This window comes from Cololabis saira, chromosome 19 (assembly GCF_033807715.1).
Source record: "Cololabis saira isolate AMF1-May2022 chromosome 19, fColSai1.1, whole genome shotgun sequence".
NCBI classification, from domain to species: domain Eukaryota; kingdom Metazoa; phylum Chordata; class Actinopteri; order Beloniformes; family Belonidae; genus Cololabis; species Cololabis saira.
Genome location: NC_084605.1, coordinates 16,502,028 through 16,514,962, shown reverse-complemented (window position 1 = coordinate 16,514,962; position 12,935 = coordinate 16,502,028). Strand labels below are relative to the sequence as shown.

The window sequence follows — 12,935 nt, the reverse complement described above, 5'->3', positions numbered from 1 at the left end:
GGAGGAGGATGGACAGGTTGAGGGAAATCCTCAAGGCTCAGGATGTTGTATTTGTTTCCCAGCTGGAGCTCGCAGGGGGGGGGGGGGGGGGGGGGGGGGGGGCGGGTTGGATGTTCCTCGCTCTTTCCCATTGACTGTGGGCCGTGCCGTTTGGATAGGGGTGGACGTGAGGGACCCGAGCCTCGGGTTCGGGTTAAGGGTGAAAGTTGCCTCTGAACTTCGGCTGTTAGTCACCCATTTTGGCTTCGGCTTGGCCCCCTGCAAGAGCCATGTGTCTCCAGCCAGGGGATCCGGGTGTGAAGCAGAGACTGAGGAGGCTAGGCTGGATGTAGCTGTGGGGACAGCAACAGTGTGGGGCGGAGCGACAAGGGCTGTCCGATCAGCTGGGGCGACCGCTGCGGCGGGGGAGCCGGCATCAGGCGGCGGGAGAGCGGAGACCGGATCAGCTGGGGCGACCGCTGCGGCGGGGGAGCCGGCATCAGGCGGCGGGAGAGTGGAGTCCAGATCAGCAGGGTTGGCAGGAGGACCGGCGCCCAGAATAATCACGGAGTCCAGGCGAGTCTCTTCATTCCTGATCCAGTGGAGGTTGGAAATGCGCTGCTCCAGCTCTGCAATCTTCTGGGATTTGCGGAGGCAGCTGTCGCAGTCGTGAGGGGAGGTGAGTGGAGCCATGGGGGAAGATGGGGTAGCCTAGAAACCAGAAAACAAAACTGCGGCAGCAACTGTGTTTGGCGTGAAGTCACTTGGTTTTGATGCGGTTTACGTGTGCTGTACCGCTCAGCTGATGAGTTCTGAAATGAAACTTACACGCGGGGACTCCAAGAGGAGTCCGCGGCGGTGTGTGGGCACAGATCGGGTGGGTTTGGATCCGGTAGAGAGCGGGACTTACCGGCACGGGCCCAAATGCTGGGCCCGTTGAGGTGAGTGAGCTCGGTGGTAGTGGTAAGATTTTTTTCCCACGCTGTCAAAAACGCTGCGTTCACTGCTGCACTGCTGCTTCCGCGTTCTGCTTCCCGCGTTCTGCCAGAAAACAAAAACTACGGCAGCAACTGTGTTTGACGTGCTTTTGCTGCGGTTTACGTGTGCTGTACGGCTCAGCTGATGAGTTCTGAAATGGAACTTACGCGCGGGGACTCCAAGAGGAGTCCGCGGCGGTGTGTGGGCACAGATCGGGTGGGTTTGGATCCGGTAGAGAGCGGGACTTACCGACACGGGCCCAGGTGCTGGGCCCGTTGAGGTGAGTGAGTTTGGTGGTAGTGGTAAGATTTTTTCCCACGCTGTCAAAACGCTGTGTTCACTGCTGCACTGCTGCTTCCGCGTTCTGCTTCCCGCGTTCTGTTTCCCGCGTGACGTGAATGACAGGCCTTATCTTCCTTGGAGTGCTACAATTTCTTTTAACACAGTTCATCATTCATAGTAAGCTCATACTGTACATTAATAATGGATGAATTAATTTTTTTGAGGAAACTAAACAAATGGCTTCAACAAGAAAGATCACATGTTTAATCCTAACAGGTATTAAAAAGTAAAATATGGGGTAAGGGAACTGTCAATTGAATTTGTGCACATAAATCAAATGTGTGCATATTATTCTACAGTGCATAAATACATAAAAATGTAAACATTTTTTTAAGTCAAATCATACATATAATATGTAGTGTGTATTTTCTCTGTGCGAATACCACTCATAAAGTTACAACTTTACAAGATTATGAACACGGATTGCAGTTTTATGGGTGAGTTTTCTTCATTGTTAATAAAAATCTGAAAGCGCATTATGTGGCGCTGTCAGAACTAGTCCGCCAGAAACGAAGTGGATTGCATCGACGAGAGGACTTCAGGAATTAGAGCGGAAACGGCTCAAAAACTTGTCAGAAGAAGAAAAATAGCAGGGAGGGGGGTGGTGGATTGGGTGGGGGGGTTGTGGAGGGGGGGTAGCAGGGAGGGGGATTGAGGTGAGTCCTTAGGGCAGCAGGGGCTCCAGACGGGGGGAGTTGCAGCAGAGCTGCTTGGGTGGGGGAGGGGTGGCTGGTTGTTCAAACCTGTTGAAAAACCTGTTTAGGTCAGAAACTACTACAGATACTCCTTGCAGCGAGCAAAAAAAGCTGTTACAAGGAGGTGGTTAAAACCTGAATCCCCCACTATAGATGAATGGATAGGAATAATATATGAAATATATGTCATGGAAAAGTTGTCATTCTCTCTACAAATGTGGTCTAAGTGGACTGAGTACATAAAACCTATTAGGTCTGACTTTTGCTAACTTGACAAAAATAAGGAGTGGGATCAAAATGTGTTTTATAATACGATATATTGATATAAACTACAGCACGATCTTTACTCATTCTGCTTGGTGCGTAATTTTATGTATGTAATATTTAAGATGAGAAGCTTTCCATGTTCCATGTAAATATTTTACAAAGAAAATTCTGGGAAGAGCCAGGAGGCAAATTGGACATCAGAAGTACCACAAAATGTCATGCCAAGGTTATGTTAATTTACTTGAAGTGATTTTGACACTATGTAAAGGCTGAATTATGGTTCTGCGTTAAATCAATGCAGAGCCTACGCCCTAGGGTACGCGGCTACATCTTGTTGCTGTACACGGACAGAACATCATCAACATGGACCAAGTCGAGGAGTGACTCATAGAGGAAGTCCGTAAAAAAACCCCAAAGAATCAACTAGAGACGACGATAAACCATTCAGGAAAAGAACGCAACCCCCTAGCGCTCTGGGGGGGTACTGCACCGCGGCGAAATGGAGTGACGGAGAAGTCCGAAGGGTTCACGACGGCGTCACGGCAACGGCGTAGGCTCTGCGTTGGTTTAACGCAAAACCATAAATCATGGTTAAATCTGCACATGTGAAATCAAGGCTTTTTCAAATAAAAGATTTTTTTTTTTAAATCCTCCATCCATCCTCCTCCTGTAGCTGCTCTTTCCCTCCCTGATCTTCCTCCTCAGGTCTCTGCACAGTCTTCATCAGGGCCCTGTCTCCTGACCTAAAGGCCCTCCTTTTGTCCTTGAGCAGGTCATTAATGTCAGAGGGGATCCATGATCTTTAACCAGAATCCTGATCTGACCACTGCCCCCAAAATCCTCTGTGCTGACGGCTCTGAACTGGAGTTTGTGACCTGCTACAAATATCTTGGCCTCTGGTTGGACTCGTCCCTCTCCTTCACCAGCTCCAGTCATTTCATTAAACTCTCCATCCCCAAAGCCCGTACGGTCTTTGGTCGCAGCGCCTTCCGGTTTGCTGCAGCTAATGACTGGAACACACTACAAAACACTCTCAAACTCTGCCCTCATATCAGAAAACAAACAAACAAAATCTGCAACAAATCACAGTTGACTCTTGCACCTATTGATCAGGCTGACTTGCCACATGCCATTGTCTTAATGTTTTTCAATGTTATTGTATTTATATTTATTGTACATATTTATTGTACTGATTTTATGCAATTTTACATAATGTTGTTTTTTATTTCTAGCACTCCCCTTCCCCTCTCCCCTCAAAGTGCTTATGCTCTTCGTTCAGGCTGCATTTGTAAATTAGAATTTGTTCTTAAATTGCTGAATTTTGTTTTTTTTTAAGATCTCTGATTCAATCCAGTTCAGTTCAATTGTATTTATAAATCGTCTATTCCAGAGACCAGAACATGACCCCCGAGCAATTATTACATAAACAATGGCAGGTAAATGTTTGAAGCAGAAATAAACATATTTTCAGAGTTGTTCAGCAGTTTGGCTTGTTAAGGTTAGATTTCACATCCACAGTAGATCATTGACGGGCGCTGCCTCCAGCTGTCTTCTGTGGTGCTGACGCACAACTACACTACATTTCCTGCCGGTCTCTAATCATGTGTCAACTGAGGGCAAAAACCTCCCCCTCGAAGTTTTTCTCTTCCACGGAGGACACTGCTCCTGACCTGCCTGGGACCCCCAGCCTGCAGCTGTACGCCAACATGTCTGACCAATCAGAGCAGACGGGGCCTCTGAGGAGGAGGGTCCCACACACATAAGAACTCAATGTACCTAAAAAGAGGAACTCCACCCTTGAAAGAACAAGGAACATTTAGTCTCTTTTGAAACTATTTTGAAACTATTTTAGAATATTTTTTGAAGTGAAAGTATGGGCTTCTTAACAGAGAGGAAGTGGACCACATGTGACCACATGAGTCAGGAACTTTCCAGGACATTTAAAGTCCTTAGGGTTAATATAGAATAGAATAGAATAGAATAGAATAGAATAGAATGCCTTTATTGTCATTATAATGATATGAGATTAGGCAGCAGCTCCATAAAAGTGCACATATGTAAAGACTATGTAAAAAACTAAATAAGAAACAGGAAATATAAATATATATACACTATGAAAATGAATGAATGAGAGAATATTGCACATGAATGGATGAAAGAATATTGCACAGTATGAGGTAGCTTATTGGTTCAGACTAAAGAAGATATAAATCATAGCATTCAGTCGGTCTTTGTACTCATCACGTGTCAGTGATCCTTGATAGACCATTTAGATCTCTTTCACACAGCACATATTAAGGCCTGATTTTCCACATGCCGAGCTGAAAGACGAGTTGTGCGTCAGCACCACAGAAGACAGCTGGAGGCAGCGCCCTTCAATGATCTACTGTGGATGTGAAATCTAACCTTAACAAGCCAAACTGCTGAACAACTCTGAAAATATGTTTATTTCTGCTCCAAAATTGGACAAAAGTGAAATCTATCACTGAAATGGGATCTGAGCCAAGTCTCCAGCCACTAGCAGGCTAGGCCTGGCACCTGCAGGTCACAGCTACCACCAGGCCAGGACCAGGCTTCAGCTTGCTACCACCAGGACCAGGCTTCAGCCAGCCACCACCAGGCCAGGACCACGCTCCAGGACAAGTTGGAGGATTTTGGAAAGGTTGGCACTGTCACATCATGGCAGGTCGTAACAACAGGAGCGCAAGTAAGGTAAATGTGAATGATGATCCTGACTATGTGTCAATGGACACTCTTAAAGATTTACTGGACCAGCAGAAGAGCTTTTGTGGATATGTTGAAGAGGCAGGAGACTGCATTTCGCAATTTTTCTCAGATGATTCTGGATTCAGCCAACAAAAGGGTGGACTCTGTGCTGGGTGAGTTACAGGAACTCAAGGCCAGTCTGCATTATTCTCAAAAAGACATTGATGATCTGAAGAAAGACCAAATGGCCCAACAGAGTGAGTCCTACAGTATTTCTAAGCAGGTAAATTATTTAAAAATCTGGACAAGCAGTGTTGGGCAGCCATGAGCAAATTGATTACCTGGAGAATCAATGCAGGCGAAATAACCTTGTGATTATTGGACTTGGACCAGATAAACCTCATGAAACCTGGGAGGAAACAGAGTCTAAAGTTAAAGAGCTGTTCACAACAAAACTCATGCTGGGGGCCCCTGTGGAAATTGAGAGAGTTCACAGGATTTGAAAGTTTAGAGATAATAGTGAAAGACCAAGATCAGTGGTTATTAAGCTATTGCGTTTCAAAGAGAAACAGCTAATCCTGGGCAAAGCTAGAGTGAACCTGAGGAAAACCTCAGTTTACATCAGTGAGGACTTTTCAGAGCATGTGAGGAAGAGAAGAGCTGAACTGTTGCCCGCTATGAGGGAAGCAAGAGCCAGAGGTGACGATGCTATCATCAGTTACGACCGCCTGATTGTGAGGCCTGGGACTGGGACGAAGAAGGCCCCAAGTCACTGATATAACTGTCTTTAGCACTGGTCAAAGTGAACTGAGATTAGCATGGCACTGAACCTGCCAAAAAAAAAAAAATTGCTAAAAATAGCTTGCATAATGTTAGGAGTTTAAGAAACAAAGTGGATGAAGTATTTTGTTTAATTAATAGTGAAAATATCAATGTTCTTGCTGTCTCAGAAACACACTTGGACAACTCAGTGACAGACATGCGGCTAGCCATACCAGGTTACAACATCTTTAGAAACGATAGGAATATTTTTGGGGGAGGCGTGGCAATATATGTGCAAAGCCATATTCCCACTAAGATTAGGCTGGACCTGATGGTTCCTAACATAGAAGCTCTTTGGTTGGAGGTCCACCTTTCTCACTGTAAGCAGATTTTGTTTGGCTGTGTTTATAAGCCCCTGGGTGCAAGTGTGCAATATGTTGAAGATTTATGTACTGCATTGATGAAGGTAACTGATATCGGTAAAGAAATGTTTGTCCTAGGTGACTTTAATATTTATTGGCTGACAGTTTCATGCCCATTGAGGAAAAAGTTGAACAGCACTGCACTCATTTGTAATTTAATTCAGATGGTGAACAAGCCAACAAGGGTTTATTGTAATAATGCTGACCAAACATCTGCAACCTGTATTGACCACATATTTACTAATAACAGTGAATTATGCTCCAAAGCAGTATCTGCTCCTATAGGTTTTAGTGACCATAATATTGTGGCCGTAGTAAGAAAAAGCTAAATTCCTAAAGCTGGCCCTAAAATACTGTATAAGAGGTCATATAAAACATTTTGTAAAAATGATTTTGCTCAGGATATAAAGACTGTTGGGTGGAACCAAGTGTTAATGTTAAATGAGGTGGATAAAGCCTTAAATTTATTTACTGAACTATTTGTCTCTGTGGCTGACAAACATGTTCCATTAAGAAGGTTCACAGTAAGATCTAATAAGGCACCATGGATTGATGGAGAACACAGGGAGTGTATGCATAAAAGAGATGAGCTGAAGAAAGCTGCAATTGACTCTAAAGAAACTGAAAAGTGGAAAATGTATCGTGTAATGAGAAATAAAGTTACAAGGAAGAATGATAGCAGCAAACTTTGGAAAACCCTGAATGAAATCATGGGTAGAGCTAAAACTAATACACCTTCTTTCATTGATGCCAAAGGAATTTTCTTAACAAAACCAAAGGACATTGCAAACCATTTCAATGAGTATTTTGTCGACAAAGTTGATAAGTTAAGAAAGGAAATGGGCTCCCCTCGTCAAAACGGTATGTCTTCTCAAATAATTGCCAATTATATATAGTGGGCAACAAACAATGTAGTTTTGAGTTTCAACCTATAGAAATTGAAAAGGTGGAAAAATTACTTGCTGGGCTAAATAATAGTAAATCAGCTGGTACGGATAATTTGGATGGACAGCTACTTAAAGTCGTTTCAAATATAATTTCCTCGCCAATTTGCCACATTTTCAATTTGAGTCTGAAGCAGGGGCTATTCCCACAGACTTGGAAATCTGCCAAGGTCGTACCTCTTCCTAAAAACAAACAGGATAGTTTATCGGCTGTTAACAGCAGACCTATCAGCATCCTCCCAGTGTTAAATAAGCTAATGGAAAAAGTTGTCTTTGAACAAATTTGTCACTACTTCTTTTTGAATGGATTGAATTCTGATTGTCAGCATGCGTATAAGGCAGACCACTCTATGGGCCCGATTTACTAAGATCCTAAATAAAGAGTACTAAATTGCGTGTGCACTGAAAAGGTTTGCACGTGCTGTTGTTGTGTGTTTTGCGGGTGATCAACTAAGATTGCGTGCGCAATTGATAACAGGTGCAAACCTCAGTATTTAAATGAGGTGTTGCGTGTCTTTTGCGAGCGCAAAATGAAATTTGACGAGTTGGAGTTAGAGATATTAGTGGAAGAGGCAAATTGTTGTGCCGTATTCAGCACCCCTGCCGTGAAAAGCACCCCCTCGTATATTCAATGATAAGTAGACCAAGAAAAAAAACAACACACTGACACTTCAATATATTTATATATACACACTCACACAAACACATACTTAGGAGTTTATATTATATATATTTACAAATATTATGGAAGAAAACACAGTAAGCAGGCTATTAATTAATGACATCAATAACCATTTACCCGATTTTTGTTATCTGTGACTGTGATTGTGGGAAAGTATGACTATTGTGGAATCCATGAGCGCATTTAAACATGAATTATTAACACAAAACTGGACGCTAAACAGAACGTGACACGGAATGAGAATATCATTTTTGTCAGACGAGGGGGTGCTTTTCACGGCAGGGGTGCTGAATACGGCACAACACCGGGGTATGACAACTGCAGAACAAGTATAGGCGCACAATGAGAAACACTTTGTTCTCCATGAAAACACGTGATTTATTTATTATCACAAATAAAAAAATGAATGTGCCTCCTGTGGCAACCTTCTGAATAATACTCGATTTAACATTCAAATAAAATATTTCTCCTTTTGCATGTGGAGAATCCCCACCCCAGTCCTCAAATCAGGCACCAACAAGCATCGGTGCGTAATGCTGGGCAGATTAACACCTTCCTTTCGAACGTATTAAATACAGACGCAATCACAATCCCCGCAAAAACTTTCAGGCTTGGTAAATCTCATTGCGGGTGGTAAATGGACATATTTGCATTTTCCCCTCCCAGTATTTAGCGATTTCTGGCGGGTACGCCCCATATTGATTATTCATCAGAGCAAAAGTACTAAATGAATAGCGTGTGCTATTTTGCTCATTTGAGAGGCGCAGTCCTCTTTGCACGCTGTTAGTAGATCAGCTGGCACATTGGTTTGCGGGTGCTGTCAAGTTTGCACACGTTTTTACGCACGCAAAGCAAACCTTTAATAAATCAGGCCCTATGTGTACTGCACTGACAGAAATGATTGATAATTTTTCAGTGTATATTGACAGGAAAATGATGGTTGGAGCTGTTTTGATTGACTTTAGCGCAGCATTTGATATTGTTGACCATGGGATATTATTAGCAAAACTGCATATGGGTTTTGTCCAACAGCAATCAAATGGATGAATAGCTACTTGTCCAATAGGACGCAGTCTGTATTTTTCAATGGTAGTTTTTCCTCCCCAAAGTATGTGCAGTGCGGCGTGCCCCAGGGGAGTTGCCTTGGGCCGCTACTCTTCGCAACTTTCACTAATGACATGCCCTATGCTTTGGACAAGTGCAGTGCTACACTTTTTGCAGATGATACAACTATATATTATGCATCAAATAATATGACAGAGTTAAGGAACACACTTCAATCAGAACTACAACTAATACTTCAATGGATATGGGAGAATAAATTGGTTTTGAATGTGGCAAAGACTAAAAGCATCATGTTTGGCGCCAAACATGCTGCTAATAATAACAATCAGTTGGTCTTATCATTCAAAGGTTCAGATATTGAACAGGTTCAAGAGGCTAAATTGCTCGGTGTCACACTTGATGAGCGGCTGTCTTGGGAGAAACATATTGAGAATGTGGTCAAGAAAATGGGTAAAGGTGTATCATGTATCAGAAGATGTTCTGGTTTTCTTACTCCTGCCGCTAGAGTGCTGGTGATCCAAGCACTAGTGTTGTCTCTCCTTGATTATTGCTCACCAATTTGGTCGGGTGCAGCCAAAAAAGCCCTCTCTAAGCTTCAAATTGCTCAGAATAAAGCTGCAAGGCTCGCATTGTTCTGTCCATCAGGTGTGAGACAAATAACTGAAAGTTTGCTTGCCAGTCTCTCTAGGCTGAGAGTCCAGGAGAGGTTGGCTTGTAACTTAATGTTTTTTTTCAGAAACATCTTCTACAGCAAACAACCAAACCATCTGTATTCACAATTACATTATGTAAGAGATCACCACAGTTACAATACTAGGCAGGCGACTAGAGGTTCTTTAGTGAAACCAAAACCCAGAACAGATGCAGTCCGGAAGTCCATTATATATCGGGCTCTTTCTGTGTGGAACAAGTTTGCCAATTACGATTATTGAAGCACCGACTAAGGCAAGTTTTAAAAAACTTTTTAAAAAACACATTCATTTGAATCCAAATGTTATCTAAATCTGAGGGAATTAGATGGGATATAGTTTAATGTATTGTGATGGTTAGTGTTAGTGTACTTTAGTTTGTTTTAATTTGAAGCCTATACCGTTTGTTTTTATGTTTTGTTTTATGTCTTGCATTGTTTTTGTATGTTTGCTCTACTTGTTTTTTATTGTTTTTATGTTTTGTCAGACATAATATCTATTGTGTCTCATGTGATGTTTTGTTGATGTCTTATTGTGTTTACGTTTTGTTGATTTATTGTGTCTTATGTGATGTTTTGTTGTGTGTGGACCCCAGGAAGAGTAGCTGCCACTCTGGTGGCAGCTAATGGGGATCCAATTAAATAAACAATAAATACTCCTTTACCCGTGATTTCTGCTTTTAAAAGAAAAAGCAGCACAAACAGCAACACCATTTCTGTCCTCGCTCCATTTTCAGATTCACACTTTATGTTTTGGGCATGGTTATCCCTCATTTACAACATAAGCTTCCTGGAAAAACGTGGCTTGGAGAACTCTTTCGTAACCAAGTCACTCTCAGATGATGGAGTCTGTGACCCTGAGTCCGCCAGCTGCTAGTCCATCCCCCCCAAACACCACATAGCAGCTGTTGTAGTTCAGACAGCAACCAGCTGATCCTGACAGTCAATTTGATTCATACAGCATCTAATACGACGAGGATGGTCTCTGGGTGCGTGTCAGAGACCAGAACATGACCCCCGAGCACATATTAGAGAAACAAGGGCTAGTAGAAACTCCCCTTTAGGAGGGAAGGAACCAGGGGGGCCCTCCTGCTGAAGAGCAGCAGGAAAAGAGAGGATGAACAGATGTGGTGTGTGTGTTGGGTGTTGTGTGTTGTAGTGTGTGTGCTCTCTCTCCCAGACATATCAATATAACTGAATGACCGTTCTGCTGAAGCCCCCTGGGGGAGCTGAGCAGCAGCACACAGACAGGTCTCCAGCTTGATCAAACATCGCACCGTTTCTGCATCAGAGGATATATATATATATATATATATATATATATATATATATATATATATATATATATAATATCCAAAAGGTACATGTGTATGTGTGTATATATAGATATATATAGATATCTTTATTTTTTTTGTATGTAAATTAAATTAATTTAGATTATAATGAATTAGAGTTTAGGGGGTAGGATTTAAAACGTTTTTACTTCTTCCTACTCCTTTTCGAGCATGTTAATTATGATGGATGCATGTTTTTATTTGTATTTTTGTCTTTTTCGTTTTCTTATTTACATGTATTAATTATTGATTATTATTGTTTTGGTTTGTTTTCACTACTGTTTCATGTTCGAAATAAAATTTCAATTCAATTCAATTCAATCAGGTTTATGGAAACACCCGAACACAAACGAGTTCAACATACAGTAAAACCCTAGCAGGACACACAAAAGCTTATGGACATGATAAATAAAGTCCTTCAGCAGTTTATCTGTAGTCACTCCCATAAACTTTAATTTATAATAATAAAAAAAGTGTAAAAGTAGCCGTTAATCCCACCTGAGTCTGCAGAGCCGCGTGTTACATAAAACCAGGCTTCACAGGCATCACACATCCTGATGGACCCAACGGGCCAGGGGCGAAAATCCCGGGGGGGACAGGGGGGACAAGTCCCCCCCATTAGTAAAGCTGTCCCCCCCTAGAATAATTTGAGACAGAATTAATAATTTTGGAACAATGCAGTAGTATTTAGTTGTGATGCACCAACATGAAAATTGTGGCCGAAACCAAAATCGAAAATAATAATAAACAGTAAAATCTCATTACACTTAAAACAAGAGTCATCACCAGAAAAATAACTTGTTATTTGACAATTTTCACCTGTTTCAAGTAAATTTTCACTTGAAATAAGTAGAAAAATCTGCCAGTGCGACAAGATTTATCTTATAAGCAAAACAATCTTGTTCCACTAGCAGATTTTTAAGTGAAAATCTACGTGAAACAGGTTAAAATTGTTGTTTTTTTCCAGTGATGAGTCTTGTTTTAAGTGTAATGAGATTTTTTTTAACTAAAAATGAGACATTTTAACTAGAAATAAGACAAATATTCTTGTTAAGATTTTGGGTTTTTGCAGTGTATTATGTCAGATGTGCTGTATTATTGCCACCTTCCACCTAATACCATTGTTTTGTATTGCTCTAAGAAAGGTCTTCTGCCTGTTTGCGAGATAGAGATGAAAATGTCAAAATGCTGTATTAAAGGAAGGCTAAAACTTTTATTCCTTGTCCCCCCCTGGATTTATTCTCTAAAATTTTACTGTTTATTGTCCCCCCCCAACTATGAAACGGGATTTTCGCCCCTGCAACGGGCCCACGGTGATCACACACGGTGACACACTCAACATGTCTTGAACAAACATAAACTACTTTTAAGAACTTGTTCTGCATAAACGCAGTAAAACAATCTTATTTTAAGATAAATAACTACAATGTTGTTTGTTTCTTTTTCACAAAAGTTGAGAACTCCCTAAAGTCATGCGTGAGTGGAAGTGGTCCATGCGCCCACTCTCCTCAGAAAACTCACCGGGCAGCTGCAGGGAGACGTGTCCGCGGCGTCCGCGGCGTCCACGGCCCGGGGGCGCGGTTCACCCACGCAGACAGGGCCCCGTGGCCCCGCGGGGAGCCCACACGGAGAGCCAGGCTGAGGATCATAGTGTCCCGCTGCAGACCAGCTCAGCTCAGCTGACAGCTCAGCTGACCGCGCAGTGCGCGTCCCCGCACAGACCGCCCACGACCACCCGTGCCCGTGAACCTTGATCCTCGACAGAAGGGCAGCGCCGGGATGGAGACGCGCTGGCCGGCTGGTCGAACAGCTTCTCTGCGGCGTGTCCTTCGCCTGGTTTGCTCCAGTTTCTGGTAGTTCTCTCCACGACCAGGGGCGCCTCCACAAATGTTTCCACTTACATTCTTGGGGGTGGACACCAAAACTAAAAGCCATCATTACAAGATTGTATTATACTGTTGTAGTATACAGGCTCAGAAATACTTTTTTACTTTTTTACTTTCTCACTTGTCTGCATATATATTAATGGTTAATACCATGTTGGTAAAAACATAAGGCATATATATATGCA

The 12,935-nt window shown here is 42.5% G+C and overlaps 1 protein-coding gene across 1 annotated transcript in view; it reads right to left on the bottom strand.

Moving 5' to 3' along the window:
* Positions 1 to 12,625, bottom strand: part of acsf2 (acyl-CoA synthetase family member 2) — a 59,055-nt gene extending 46,430 nt beyond the window's left edge. Inside the window, exon 1 of the mRNA XM_061707813.1 lies at positions 12,386 to 12,625. Coding sequence (XP_061563797.1) covers positions 12,386 to 12,513 — 128 coding nt within the window. The 5' untranslated portion in view covers positions 12,514 to 12,625. The remainder of the gene's footprint in view (positions 1 to 12,385) is intronic.
* Between the last annotated feature and the right edge of the window lie 310 nt (positions 12,626 to 12,935).